This window comes from Vidua chalybeata, chromosome 4 (assembly GCF_026979565.1).
Source record: "Vidua chalybeata isolate OUT-0048 chromosome 4, bVidCha1 merged haplotype, whole genome shotgun sequence".
NCBI classification, from domain to species: Eukaryota; Metazoa; Chordata; class Aves; order Passeriformes; family Viduidae; genus Vidua; species Vidua chalybeata.
Genome location: NC_071533.1, coordinates 62,691,780 through 62,707,962, shown reverse-complemented (window position 1 = coordinate 62,707,962; position 16,183 = coordinate 62,691,780). Strand labels below are relative to the sequence as shown.

At 38.6% G+C, this 16,183-nt stretch overlaps 1 protein-coding gene across 2 annotated transcripts in view; it reads right to left on the bottom strand.

Annotated features, from left to right (window-relative positions):
* Window positions 1-14,411: 14,411 nt before the first annotated feature.
* The window catches only part of CPZ (carboxypeptidase Z), a 34,805-nt gene continuing 33,033 nt past the window's right edge, over window positions 14,412-16,183 (bottom strand). For both annotated transcript variants that reach the window (XM_053941377.1, XM_053941378.1), the window contains exon 11: window positions 14,412-14,876. In XM_053941377.1, coding sequence (XP_053797352.1) covers window positions 14,521-14,876 — 356 coding nt within the window. In that variant the 3' untranslated portion in view covers window positions 14,412-14,520. The remainder of the gene's footprint in view (window positions 14,877-16,183) is intronic.

The window sequence follows — 16,183 nt, the reverse complement described above, 5'->3', positions numbered from 1 at the left end:
TTATATACTGAATTTTTGGTACAAAGAGCACTGTTGTTGAAAGTGGAGGATTTGGAAGTGCTCGAAGGCTTACAAAGTCACTTAGGATCTTATGTAAAAGCACACTCCAGCAGCTCTCTATATAGGCCAATATCCACAGAGGGATCTAAATCCCTGAATAGACTGGAGGGTTGGAGTGCATTTGCTCAAATTTCACTCTTCAAAACCACCACCCTCTTTTCATCTGCCACTGGAAACATTTACATTCTGTTGGCATGTCTAATGGCCCAAGAGTTCTGCTCCTGCCAACCCCCCAAAGCCTCTCTCCTCAGGGCGAGGCTCTGGCAGTCCTGCTGGGAAGATGGAGAACATGAGCCTGGAGTCTACAGGTGTCATTTCCCAGCAAACACCTACCAGTAGCTGGGCTTCCCCAGTAAAGGTGGACAGCCCCTGGAGCAAGTGCCAGCTTGTCCTTACTTGAGCAATGCCATGTTCCTTATTTCTCCCTCTGGCATAAAAGATATTCAAGTACTTCCATGAAAAGTAGATCAAACTTCACCCTGCCTCAGGAATAAGTTTCATCCACTCCTTCATATCCTTGGAATATCCCTTCATATTCCATATGAAACTTCTCTGGGGACAGGGTAGTGCTCAATGCAGTGGCTTCACTCAGCTCCAGATGGGGTTTAGGTAAGGGCAACACCAAATCCCAGTAAAACAGAAAAAAGAGGGACTGACCTGAAAGGAAAGATCTGCTCGTATGCCATAAGGACAGGGAGGCACTTCATCCACCTGAGAAAATCATGGAGCTGCTGGAAGAAATATCTTGTGCCTTGATCACTTCCTAAGGAGTTGGAAGAGTCCATGATTAAAACTTCATTACTTTTGGCAATTGAGGTCATAGAATCTACAGATCATGAATGCCAGGTCATAGTCCACGTCCAGCTTCAGACAATACAATCCTTACAGGTTCTTGCCCTAAATTCAATGGGTAGAGAGCTCAGTGCCAGGCCTTTTAGAGCCATCAAATATCCACTAGATAAAAAAATGTAGTGGAAAAAAACCCCAATTTTATACATATACTCACACCTTTGTTTTTTTTTTTTGGTTTTTTTTTTTGTTTTTTTTTTTATTCCAACTCTTTGATTTCAAGTGCCAAAGGCAAATTTGAAATACTTCCTCATTTTCTGTTCCATCTCTATGGGGCTATTTATTTATATACAGTATTCATTGGTATGGCAGAAAAAAATCCCTAGATACTTATATTATGTTGTGCTATCAGTAAATTTCGAATGGACAATAGGACAAGGTGACTTGCCTACTTTTAAATAAAAATGAACTCTGTATAGACAAGACTTATATTTCAATTATTCCAGTCTGTCCCAAGGATCACCTGGGCAGTAACTTTTTGTCCTAGTAAACCAACCTTTGAGGCTGCATTTCATTTCAAAGGTAATTATTTCATTTCACTGCCTCAGCATTTCAAAAAGAAGATATGCAGCAATTAAGTTGCACTTTTCCCCAAAGATGACATTGAATGCAGTATTTAATGAAACATACCTCATAAAGCTTCTCTTTTTAAAGATGATGTTTCTAGGAAATGAGTCCTGTCTTTCTAAGTAAATATTACAGCCTTTTGTACTTCCTATTTTTCTTTATCATTTATTGGAAGATTTTAGCAAAATGTATCCACTTGTATTGATGTAAATTTGACAGGGGAAGGTCGGAAGAGCTCTCAAATTTTCTAAATTCTGTGAATAGGCACTCATTATTAGAAAAAATGCATAGCTTTACCTCCACGGAGGAATTAGTTATGGTAAAACCCCTATTTCTTTTTGACTCCATAAAACCTACGTAAAAGACAAGCCTTAGGAAAGCTCTAAATGCACCAAATGAGGCATGGACGGGGTTAGAGCTTCCTCCTTCTTATGTGTCAAAGCCAAAAAACCTTTAGACAAACAGCAGTGAGAAGCCAGACTTCCTCAGTCCCAATGTTCATCCACCACCTTAAGCTACTTACCAGACATGAAAGAAATAAAGAGGCCAAGAAGTCAGTGAAGGGAGTTACAAAATACTTGGTAGCATACAGCCTAAACTCTTTAATGATATTTTTAGTAAATGTTCTTTCTGCCAGATGTAGTTTTCTTCATCATCAGATCTGTCTCCATTAATAATGTATAACGGCACTTCAAAATTATTCTTGTAAAGAACTTTCTTAATATGAGACATCAGCTTTCTTCATTGATACAGAAGTCTGCAGAACTTGTTTTTTTTGTGATGTATGGAGTTCTTTATCTGAATATTTCCAGTTTAAAACATCACTAGGAAATATGAGAATTCCCACCAGAAATCCATCCTGAGAGGCTAAAGTCAAATCACTGGAGACACATTTCCATGATCCCGACCTAGGAAGAACATTGTCCAATCTAGTCTGTGATGAGAAAATATTTGAAACAGGGACAAATTTCTCATTGACCTCCTCTTCCCCCACTAAGCTCACATTCTTCACCTCCACTTCATAACTTTTCATGGACCCAGAAGAACAACAAGCATTTTCTCCATATGTTTCTGCTCAAACTCTAGTTACATTGTGGAAAGGTTAACTTTCCAAATAAGAAGGGGCAAGAGTATAAACTCCACATTTGTATAAGAAATAACGAGCACCAGTATAAGCATTCAGATGCTTGCAGAGTGGAAGGTTTGAAAAAAAAACCAGATATATTTTCTAGAATACACATTTAATGAGATTTCCAGAAGATACTTCAGCTCCCGAAATAAAGTGAAATATTTTTGCCTATATTGAAATGTGTCACTTTATTCTACTTCTGAATGAAATTTTGGGAAGTCTTGGAAATTAACAATTGAGAGGAAAAAAACAATGTGGGAGGGAAAAAAATGCCAAAAATGTTTGCTTCACCCATGCATTAACATCCCATTAAAGGTTCAGAAACTTTACCATAACAGTAAGCTAATTCTAAATATTATCAATGACAAATAATAGATTAAGTATACTAGAATAAATCTGGGCTTCTACTGAGCACTTGAGTAGAATCTCTAAGCATCAGATATTTCTCTTTTTTCATCTCATTTATCTGCTAAATACTGAAAACATTAATTATGTGGTTATCATAACATGATTATGCAAAAGGAACCAAGATGAGCACTACACTCAATCATGTATAAAATAAACAAACCACAACCAGGCAGATGGCACATTTGGGACCTGACGCTGCCCTGTGAAGTCATTTGCTGTTTTGAAACTGAAAAAGCAATGTCTGCATGGTCTTTGTCACTAGTTTAGCACAAACATTTTAAAACTACCTTTTCACTCAAACAGGTACAAGCCTGTTTGTTATGGTCATGCTTCCCGGGCTCTCTAGATAAATTTATGAAGCACGACTTTTAGGTCTGTACTAATTTAATATTCAGGTAATTTCTTCACCTTTAATGTGTTTCCTCCCAGTTCCCACCTACTGCTCTGAGGGATAAGGAATCCCATTCCACTCATTTAGTATTTCATTGATTGCACTTTAAATCTGCAGCATAGCCATGCACTGCTACTGGGAGGACAAAAGGAAACACTGTATTAAGGTAATATTGATTCAGTTAACTAGAATAAAATGAATAAAAGGTCAAATTGGGGCAAAGCTAGTGCAAGGAAATGCATCCCTGGCAGTTAACTGTTGTGATTCAGCTTCTGACAGCTGCAGAAAGGGCATGGAAAGAGACTCTCCAGTGTTCACTAAATGTGCCATTTCTGTGGAGTCATCAAACTGCCTCGAGTTGGGTTTTGTCCCCTAGGCAATCATCACAATTAATTGGGCATGCAATTTATCATAGACTAATTAAATGGCTTCTACTGCATTTATCACTGCTTGTAAAGTGAAGGAGCTCATTCTGACTTTTTTATTTGTAACACTGGCAATGCAGTTTAAAACACATGATTCATCACTTCTAGATGGGTTTGAGATTCCCAGCACTGAGTGTTGCGCCCAGGAGGGAGCAGCACATCATCCCAGTACTCTGGGGCAGATGTGTTTGCATTTCCAAGAGTATTAGGCTGGTTTCTGCAGTAAAAGTCCTTGATATACATGAATTTGTGGGAGTTTGTGTCTGCATATGTGCTCGTGCAAATATCTCTTCTTGCCACTTGACTTTTGGTCAGTTGCAATTAAAATTTGAGAGATGGAGAAAGATCTCTGCTAAGATGCCTGCTGAGAAGGTGACTTCACAATAAGTTTATCCCTGCTTGGACATGGGGGATCTTCTTGGGAATTCTACCTTGAGTCACAAACCAATGGGACACCAGGCATCCTTGGTTCCTATGCTCACAGATTTATGTGTACTCACCACTGTTCCTCTGTGCTGTTACAACTTTCTGCTGCCACCAGGGTATTTGCTTTGCTCATATTGATCTGGGACTCCTTTTACATTTTTCATTGAAATTTACTTAAAGAAGATAGTAATTTCAAAGGAAACCCCATTTGAACCAGACTTCATATTTAGAGCTATGTCACTTTTAAAGACGGGGCAGATCAGAGGTACCTGTGTGGTTATGGTGGGGTATTGTTCCTTCTGAAAGGTGTTTTTTCACCATAGATCTTTTGAGTAGACTCTCTCCTGTGTTATTCCTACTGATGTTGCTACTTAAGCCAAGAGCATTCACATTTGGATGCCTTTCCTGGTGTAACACATCCAACAACATTGAGCCAGGGTAGGCATCCCAGTCTCACCACCACAGCCGAAGGAAATAGGAACTGAGCCAAAATATCTTGGCCCACCACTACAAGGTCAATGTTGATGTAGACAGTAAGATACTTGAAAAGCTCCAGGAATGTGTACAATATATTTTAGTATTCCAGAGTTTATCTATGTGGAATTGTCTACAGAGAAATTAAATGCATAAAGTGATGAAAGATGGAGGAATTTGAATTCAAATGACTACAATAAAAAAATCTGTTCAGCGTTGTTTTTGTAAATGGCATAAGAAACCAATCTATTCTCCAGCAAGACAAGGCAGCTTAGCTACTTTATTTGATTATTAGGGCATCTTAGCAAATACTCCTGAGTCCACATAATGACTACTCCCATATGCTCCTAAGGGTTGTGTGGTCTGTTCTCTCAGTCTGCACACTCCAAGGTTAGCTTTACACAGAGAAAACCGAGATTGCAAAAGCATTCTTCAACAAGGAGACATTTCCCATTTGGTCCTCAGCTCCTCATTGTATTTCCCACCCACTTAACCACAACATTCATTTTTATAAACCAAACTGTCAAGAGCATGCCTGCACCACCCTTTTGCATTTTTAGCATGGATTAAATAGGAGAAAACTGTCTTGTGCTATGCCAGCTTCAAATCTCTGCATTTACATCCCTATTCAAATAGATTATCAGTCATGGTTAAGGGTGGAGGATGTATTTATTGGCATAGCTCTACTCCATGCTACTATGCCAAGTGGTGATGAGTTACCTAAATTACCTTTAAGCCCAAGTACATGTGGACACTGGAAATTGCCTAGTAAAGCTGCACTGTGCTCTTCAAAGTTTTTGCTCCCCTTCACTTTTTGACATGCCACAAGTTTTCAGTTTTGCAGCAGCAGCAGAGCTGAATGGATTAGCAGCAGCAGGAGGAAAGCAGAGGAATCCCTGACCTTTACTCAAGATGCATCTTCAAAGAAATGTAAGACTTACAGTTATCACAGTCTAGTGTAGCCTGAAAACTTTCTCACAGTCTTGGGGCCAAGATGCCATACCTGTTTTGTGTCCACCTTTTGCTAAAATCCAAGTGCCCATCCCTACTCAAGAAAGCATTCAAACTGACATTCAGTGAGGGGCAAATGGCCAGTTCCCACCAGAGAGATTTCTGCATCACAGTGTCTGAAATCTGTCCTTAGACTCAGCAGTGGGACTTAGCTTTATTTAGGTAGTAAATTACAACATCATCTTAAGAAAGCTGAAACCATTAAAATATCTGCAAACTATGAAAATCACTCTCTCAAGGTAGAATTGGAGCAAAGTACTTGACAAGAATTTAACAGGAAAATTGAGATTAAATAACTCATGAAGACATCCACTGATATATAATATCTTTTAGGGGTTATTTTAAAGGAGACACTGGTTTCTGTGCATCAGAACCATATGCCTTTACATAAGATCACAAACTGAGATTCTCACCAGTATCCTTAAAATGCATTTCTTTGCATAATGGAGAATTTCTGAGAAATCCCTGAGCAGACAAGTCTTTCAGAGGAGTGAATGTGTGGTATTATGCTGCTGTTGTTTTCCATCAATGAAGTGGGCAGAATCCAAATAAAAGAAGAGTGGAGAGAGAAGAAGCAATGTGGACTTGCCTGGGAGAATGTGGGGGATGACGTTACTGGAGAGCAACCTTTAAGGAAGTCTATCCTCTTTTTTTCCCCATATTCAAACAGTAGTAAAATACATTGGAGATTGAACTGCTGGATTATGTAAGAAGTTACATAGGTGTTCATGATTGTGCCCACAAACTTAAAGGCTAAGATCTACAGAGCAGATATTCTAGGTCAGATTATTGTCCCTGTATCTAACAGATTCACTTAACTGATTTTTCAGTCTACATTGATCATATTTGTGTGAAGAAAACTAAGCATCTTCAGGATTCTGTCAAAGAAGAGCTGCAAAAACAGCAACCACTGTACCTCTGCTGAAAGAAAACTTGGTTTTGCAAACACTAACAATGCAATGGAAAGGTTGTTTTTTACAGCTCCTTCCCTGTGTCCTTGGAACATTTCTATCTGTCAAATGCTTTTCCAAAGAGTTCTTTAGAGTCTTCATGAGACATTTGAAGACATACTTCCTAATTTGTAAAATTCACGGGATTCAGGCTAAGTGCCAGTCAAAAATTATTGTTGTAAGTCACAGAGACTTAGGTCCATTCTTTTATTCTTTTTTTGATTGAACATAGACCAGATGGAGCTGTGCTCTCTTACATGTGCATGCCAGCTTCATACTGGCAATAGGGTTTTGGCAGAAGTTTTATAAATAAACATATATTTTTACATGATAAAGTGATATGAAAAGGACTTGAAATGGTCCTTGGTAGAATTTGCTAGTACCTTTAAAGGATGAGATCCTCAAAATTCACCTTGGTGTGTGTAAAGACTAGAGATTTATCCATTTTGTCAGTGAATTTCTCCAATTAGTTGCACTCATGTTTCTGTGCGTCCCAAGAATTGTGCCAGAAATTGCGACTATTTTGGAAACTTGGGGCCTGGGTAGAGTTGTTATGAAAATGTTTGCATCTAAGGTAGTGCATCATTATCTGCATTAACTAAAAACTGATCTTAGAGCTAATATCTTGGTCTTGTATATTTATGATAAAGTCTAGTGAGTTGATACTTTCCACAGGTCTCTTCATGTGTTCAGTCTGATAAATGTATTTAATACACTTTAGTAGTGGTGAGAAATCCTTGAATACAAGGAGAATAACTATGGCATATTTTTTTATATTTTTTAATATTTTAACTTTAGAAATGGAAGTGTTCAAGGCCAGGTTGGTTGAGGCTTTGAGGAACCTGTTCTAGCGTCTTTGCGCTTGACAGGGGGGTTGGAACAAGATGAAATTTAAGGTCCTTGCCCAATCCAAACCATTCTAGGATTCTCTGATACTATGATTTATTAAAAAAAGATCAACTTAAGAAATATCAAGTAGCTTACCCAGAAGGGCCTAATCACTAGAAAATAGCTCAGTAAGAGAGAATATGTGGTTCCAAAGCACTTTTTATGGAGAGAAGAGCTGAGGATGCATCAGCTATACTTTAAACAGAGGTATATTGAAGGCCCTGACTTCTCTAGCAGGGTTTCAAATGCAAGTTGACACAGATACTGCAGTCTTCTGGATGAGGAACATGAGTTCTGACTGGACCAAGCCTTTCAGGGGAGGTAGTCAGAGGAAAATCTAATTTGTGAATCCCAGCAGAGAATGAAATAGAAGCTGTACCCCTGAGCAAGCCATGACTGATGATTTTGAGCAAGCTGACAAGTAGACATTTAAGTGAGTGTTATTAACATCAGAAGAAAGGTATCCTGCATTTTTTTGATGCACAAATTGGAGTAGCTGAGCAAAGGCTCTGAGATTTTTAAAATTTGGACTTGTCCAATTCTTTTACCTAAAATGAAATGGCCTTCTAGTGAGAAATGGGTTTCCATGTGTCCTCTACACAAATGTTTTGTTAGTGATTTCAAATGACTGCCATGATTTATTTCCTATAGACAGATGGGTCTGCATTCACTTTTTAAAGTAAGTTTCTCTGTTCTCCATTCATATCTTAGCATTAGTGAAAAAATAAAAGTTTTGTCAAAACAAACGTCTCATTTCCTGGTTACTTACTGGAGGGCAGAAGAGTTGCCTTGATCACCGCATTAGTTACAAAACAATGTTGTTTTACCTGCCATGTGTCTCCATTTGTTTGATTCCTGGTAGTCCTAACCACTATGCTGCTTTAACTTGCTGAGATCTTGCCTTTTATTTCATTAGTAATTCTGTTACTGAAGGCTTGCACCTTGTGAACTGCCTAAGTCTGGTATATCACATTAATAAAAACAAAACTAACTAAATCACTTGCATTAATATACTAGTGCTATTTTTTGGCAGAAAACTTACATATTCATATTTTGGTGACATCAATGTTTGGTTCAGTTTAGCTGATTAAAAATTAATGAAGAAAAATACCTTAGGTTTTGTGACTCATCTGCTTTTAAAGATGAATTTTGAAGACATTATTTGATTTGAAACAATTCATTAAGTCTTCAGAAATAATAACCAAATTAAATAAAGACAATATTACTTTTTTATTCTTAATGGCTTGAATATCTTTCTGATTGCAATGCAAAATAATAAGTAGTATATGACATCATAACTTATAATCCGTTATTGTTTATATGCACACTCTATAAATATATGCCTCCATGTAAGTGCACATGCATATGTGTGTGTATATTTGAATTTTTACACAAGTGAGTGTGTATAAATTAAGAGATGTTCTAAACAAACATTCTAATTTTTGGAGTCCGGGTCGGTGACACTTCAAGTTTCACAAATACAAAACCCCTTTTCCAATATAGAGTTCATTTAGAGGATTGTCTGCATAAGTGATAAAAAAGAGTAAATTGTGCGTTAATAAAGGATCATGGCATGTCTTAAAGACCTAGTAGAAATTGCACCATGGGCACAGGGATGCAGAGACACATGGGGACCTCCCTCAGCACTACCCTAGCCCTGGTACAGGACATGACAACATTGCAGAACTAAACCCTGGCAAGAGGTTATTTCATTTGTTGATAGACATAACCACTGGCTTTATTCTGCTTCCCAAAAAGAACTTGTGATGCACCAGCACTACGTGGAGGTGGCCACTGGTCTGATCCAGACCAGAATTTTCTGCATTCCTCTCTGCTGCTCTGACTGTCTCAGCCAAAGGAGAAATTTGCAGTTAGTCCAGCAGGAATTTACCTGTGAACACAGTCATATCATCTCAGAAGTGCATTATTTTCTTCTTTCCCCAGGGAAATAGTGATGTTAGTACTTGGGCTAGTTTTATCTCTTCCCTTGGGTGGCAGCTGTGCCAGTAAAAGTCCTCAGCACCTTCCTGCCCTCAAAAGACCCCCATGTCCCTATCTCCTGATGACCTGCCCAGACTTCTTATGGTCAGCGTGAGCCAGCCTGGGTAACAAGTCTGTGCCAACTTGGTGCTTGTAAGAAAGGCTGATGAGAAGGGATAATAAATCCATAATACAACTATTCATGTCTGATAATCCTCATTAGATGGATTTACTTTATAAAGTTATGTCATCCCCTCCCTGCAAAACAATCTCTTATCTTTTTCAGCAGTTTTTGCTGATAGGACTGCCAGCAGATCCTTAGGAGATATCTCACACCTGCTTATGAAATAGGTAAAAAAATTTTGTCCTCATCATTACAATATCCTTTTATTGAAAACCCTGATGATTAGGGAAATTCAAACTCCACTTATTGCTGTAGGCAAAGCAGACTTGACTTGGTGAAATTTTTATTGTTTATCAAAAACAGAGTAACACAGTGAGAAAGAATACCCAGCTAAGAAAACCATCCCTACCCCACCCCTTTTTCCAGGCTCTCACACTGATGTAAGCAGACCTGGACCCAGGATCAAAAAGGTCATTAAAGAGCCACCACAAGGAAGTCCTTCTGGTGTCCCCTAAGCATGAGGGGATGGCTGGAGGCAGAGCACCTCCTCACAGAGGTCTGGCTGCCTCACCAAGGAGGTCAATAAGAAGCCCTTTGCCTGCACAATTTGAGACTGCATGATGTCAGAAAAGACAAATGTCAAAGGGGATCTCTCCTCCAAATGCTGTGAAGACAAAGACAGCAGGGGATGTATAGTGCAACTTCCCCATCCACTCCTTTTACTCTGTGGAAGCTTCAAAAGGCACATCTTACAGTGAAGGAAAACAGCATGAGAGTACCTCTGACAGGAGCTTTGTAAAGAGGTGTATCAGCTTCAGCTCACATTTCCATCCAAGGCACTCAAACAGCTCCAATCCCTGTTGCTCCTCTTCTCCTAAAGCACTGAATCTCCAGTGCTCCACTGCTGTAGGGTGAATGCCCACCCATGACAAAGATCTCCCAGCCTGTCTGCAAGCATCACCTCAGAGACACACAGACCTGTCTCATTTTGATGGATGCTTTTGTAACCACTAAAGACATCTCTGGCTTGTTTTTGGATTGCAGTGCAATACTGGAGTGATGGACATGAAGAAATGGCACTGGTTTGGCAAACTCTGATCGACAGCTGGTTCACAGTACTTCAGAACAGACTGCAATATTGTTTTGGAGTGCTTCCCTTTAGCTGCTGAACCAAGGCATGAAAGGGAGAAAAACTTCATAAACATTGTGAAAAATGATAGCAGGAAGAGCTTCTGTTACTCAGTGGTTTTGACACTTAAAAGTTCGGTTTTCAGCAGTTTGCTTAGGACACCTTTCTCTTCTTCCCTGTCCTTAGGAAAACAAAGGTGCTCCTTCCTGTATGTGGGAGGCCCAAGACCGGAAGACAATTTTCTTACAGGAGACAAAGATGTAAACAGCTGCAAATTTTATGCCTTTGTTTATTATTGCTATTTTTGATCTCAAAAGTTTTTATGAACGGGACAAACAGACCCAAATCTTGTATAATTCATGAACACAGCTTGTGATTTAACTGCTGATATTTTTTTTATGTGTTCTTGTTTTTTTTTTCTGGCATGTGAGTGAAAGAGAAATTGCACACATGACATATGCAGAGCTTTCTCTTTGCTCTTTATGCTTGTAATGCTGTTAGCTAGATTTGCATGCTTTGACTTGGGAAGATTCATTGCTGGCAGAGCAATGAGGTCTGGACAGTTGGCAGGTCAAAACATTTATTAGTGTGATTGTGCAGAAAAGTTTGGCTCCATGGTAGGGAAGATTCCTCTGAAATAAATATGGAGACTGGGAAATTAATTATTAAGGAGGATGTTGCAAAAACATACATCAATACTGTTCAATATGTGGTTGGAAGGTAATTGAAAAAAATTATGTAGACTCTGACTTAAAAGGAGAGGGAGTCTGATGAACACACACTATAATTTCTGACAGCACTGTCTGGCTGCTGAACCTGTCACGATCCAAAGTAGCACTGGAAAAAGGCCAAGCCCAGTCTCCAAGGCAGGGTTCAAGTATGACGGAGACTGCCAGACAACTTTGGTTATTTCTCACTTCTTTTCTATGTTACTTTCACTTCACTTGTAGGAGGGCATGTTTCATTAAAGCATTTTAATCCCTCTTTCTATTTAAAAAGAATTTAATATTCTCCTAAATTTATGTTCCATTAAACTCTGTATATGAGCCTCTTACAGAGGTGCATGAGGGAGCTGATCACTGTGTTCATTTCCACATATTAGTTACAGAGTTGCCTACAGCTGCTTAAATTTCATCACCACTTAAAAATCCTTTGAACCGTATTATAGTCATCAAGTGGGTTATTTTGGGTTATGTCTTTTATTTTATTCTTTTTTTTAGCAAAACTGTCTGACATTAAACACACATTGCTTGATTTAAATAAACATTGGAGAAGATTTATGTAATCAAGTTCAGGATACACATCCAAGCCAATATTTTCTCTCACATATATATATAGAACTAAGTCTATATTAATCTCAAATAAAAATAGAATGGTGATACTAATTTTGATTACATTGTTGCTTGGCTGGCTTTGACCAATTCTTTCTTTCCTTTTCTTTCTTTCCCTTCTTTCCTTTCTTCTTTCCTTTTCTTTCTTTCCTTCTTTCTTTCTTTTTCTTCCTCTTTCTTTCCTTTGCTTCTTTTCTTTTCTTTCTGAAAGCACCAATTAATATGTCTTAAATCTCATCTAAAGTAAAATGGATTTTTTGGAACTACTTAGTCATTCTACCAGTTTTTTCCACCTCCAAGGGAACTGAAAACTGAGGAATTCCTCTTATGTAAAAGATTAAATAGCTCCAGAAGACTGAAGCACACATTTTCCCAAGAGCCTCACAGTTACTTCAATGCAGTTTAATACATCCCTTCTATACAGGCTCTTGAGTGTGAACCTGCAGAAGGTTCTGATCTTAACTTTTCTCTGCTGGACACCTCTTTTTATGACTGAGCTGGGGAGAAAGGCTATTCTTGCTCTCTCATACCATTTTCACTACTATACCATAAGTGGTATAATAGTACAGCAAACTACTTTTTCAAACTGTCTCAAGCATAAAATGTCTTTACAATCTACTCAGAAATCATATTTCCCAAGTCTTGACTCTTGTCTACTTTTTCAACTCAGGCCTGCAGGAAAGAAGTGGATTTTCTGCACAGTCATTCTGTTTTGCATTTCAGCAGGCTTGGGTTTACTGTGATCACTTGAAAAAATTTCTAAATAGGTCTGTGAAAATCTAGGAAGTACTTAGAGAAAACATCTTTCTAAGCATGCAATACATTATGTGCTTAATAAGTGCAGCTAATACTTACCAATTTACCATATTGTTCTGATTTTGTTAGCTTTACCACTGTTTTCACAGGAAGCTGGCTTTGAAAAAAATGACCAAAAAAAACAGTAATAATACCTATTACTGGAAATAAAGTCTGGAGGTGTATCTCCTGCTCAATTTTCTTTGGCATATTTAGAGTTCAGAGTTCCTTTAACTTGGCAAGCCTGGGCAAGGAACACTTATCCATGTGCATGCAATACATTCACTCCCATATAATTACTTTTTGTTAATGCTCTGAAATAATTTTCTTTCATTTTAACATAGTCTCCAGTCCTGCAGACATCCAAGCACATGAATAACAGACTCCTAACTTCAATCAGATTACAACTGGGAATAAAGTACTTAGCCATGTGCAGCATCTGGTTGCAGAATTAAGATCATTCATCTCTTGGGTCTTCCTAGGAAGCTACAGTATGAGATATGTGCATGTGGACTGTGGGGTTCATGCAATGGGGCTGCTTTACCGAAGATGAGCAAAAAGGTTTTTAGAATTCATAGGGCAATCCACACAGCTAATCCAGCAGCTCCTGTAGAAAGTACATCAGCTCCAACAATCACACTGTTCACGCACTGTGGCATTTAGAGGGGGAAATACAGTCTGTATAGGGAGTTCATTAACAGTTCAGGCTAAAAGGAGGTGTGGGTCTATGTGTTTCATCAAAATCAAGGACTTTTTTTTTTATATATATCACCTTAAAAAATACATTGCATCTGATATTTGAGAAAGGACAGCACCTTGCAAGACCACTATTCACTAAGCTTTACTCAAGTATCTTGAAAAGAAGTTTGATTTCTTTGATGTCTACAAGTTTCATTAACATGTACATAGGCTCAGAACAGTGCATGATGTTAAAAACTTCAGTGTAATATGTCACTTTTTAACCTAAATTCCTCATGAATTATCTCATGTATTTTTCTATGTCTACACACATTTATAGGTGTGTATTTCCAGCAGTAAAGGCATTTTCCAGTATTTTGCCAAATACATTAAAAGCTTATTTTTAAATTTATAAAAACATTTAAAATTAAAAAAAAGAACCTACATTTTGAGCTGTTATTAGAAGAGGTAATGAACTTAATATGCTAATGTAAAAAGGGAAAATAAAAGAGTTTTCTGAGCATTTCTGAATGTTGTTTTTAGTATGTTATCATTAATGTATTAAAACATGTACAAAAATGCATTAAAGGATCAGGAATATTTTCCTGCAGGTACTTAGAACCTAATAAATAATGAATGTGATGATTAACTACATGGGCAGAAGTACAGAGCATTACCAAGAAAAAAACTGCATAAAATCTGGCCTTTGAATGGATGTGCACCGTTGTTTTTAATACTTAAAAGCCCACTTGAATATACTCAGTTGTGTGTGAAGAGAAAACAAAAGAAGCAAGCATGCTTGAATTAATATTATATTTTCAAATGAAACATTTAAATATTGCCAAGAGCAGTGGGGGTGTCTGGAAGGGCACCGGAGCGAGGCGAGCAGAGCGTGGTGATGTCCCTCAGCGCTGCTTGAGCAGCCACAGAGGTTTGTGCAGGTCTAGAGAGCTGAAGTACGACCACCACCAGGGCTTCTCCCTGCCTGCTGCGGACCCTCCTCGAGCCTCGGGCTGCCCGTGCTGGGCGTGAGGGTCAAAAAGTTCCAGTGGGTCGTAAGGGTCGTAGGCGTCCTCCATGGAGCGCCGGAGGAGCTTGCTGGGCCAGGCCTCCGCGGGCCGCAGCACGAAATCCACTCGCCCAGCCTGCTTCATCCTGGCGGGGATGGTGACCCTCTTCATCACGCGGCTGTAGCCCGGTGCCTGGGCGCTGATGATGAACGTCCCTGGAGGCAGGAGCCGCCAGTAGTCGCCATCGGCAGCTTGGGAAAGGGACAGGCACAACAAAACTGAGCTCAGCTTTTCGCCTCACAGCCCCTGTAGCTGCACACACACCCGTGGGCACACAGATGGCACAAGCAGCTAAGGGGCGGGCCATGGAAGCAGCTCAGATTTTGGAAAATGTTTGAAGGCAAAGTTTAGACGATAAAAAGAGACTTTGCCTGTGAAAACCTGGCCTTGGGAGCTAATGGGGTAAAATTCACATACAAAGTGTCAGTACCTGCTGTTCCTGTATCATAGGGAAGAGATGCTTTCCTTCATGCTGCTTTTCCCAAGGGTACAAGGAATAACTCCCAAAGAAATTAATTTAAAACTATGCAAAACTTAAGAAAATGAAATCAGAATCCAGGCTGCAATATATATACATATATATATATATTTAGAATGCCCGAGGAACTAAGAAATCCCTCTTTTTATTGAATTACATTCAATTCCTTTGCAGACATTCTCACATGTAAGACTATGGAGTTGGAGCTGCAGCTGGTATAAATTGCCATTAGTGTAAAATGGGTGTAAATTTCCTCCAGCTGAAGGTTAGACCCTGCAGGCAAAAGCAGGGAGCTTTAAAACTGAAAAATTTATTCCTCATTTTATATTTCCTTTATTTTGAATGGCAAGTCTCTTAGCTCAGTTAGTGTTGTATTAATACTATTTTCTTATGGAATTTCTTAGTTCTTTTTAACACTAAAATAAAAAAAACTTTTTAACCATATGACATTTTTAACTCCACCTAACTCAGAGCAAATACGCTCTTTCCTGCAGTGTAAACATATTTTTATTTAATTCTTAATCCTTTAAAGATCCACTGCCAATGGGAAGCCATTGTCTGGGAAGAAGTTTGAAAAAGACCCTAATTCATGCCAGTCTCCCACCACCCTCAATAATCTGCATCATCTCCACTATTGTGTCCCCTCTACTGCTAGTATTTTTGAAAGCTGGAAAACATCCACTACATTATAAGCCATTTTGGCTTTCTAAATTGATTCAACAATGCTCATTAGACCAAAATGTAACCATTCATATCTTCTGTTTTGCACTTCTATGGCCTACCCTGTTCTCACTGAAATCAATAATAAAAAGAAAGCATTGATTTCAGTGACAGCCTAAGAGCTCAGAACTTTATGACTGTGAAAAGTAACAGTTGTATATGCCCCAATATGTGTTTATCAGTTGGTGACAGGAATAAAGTGGACATAATTCAATATTCTAATAATAATTGTCCAAAAATTGCACATATTTATGTGTTTCCACATGAACAGGAAAGGCTGTGGATCCTTCAATTTCTGCA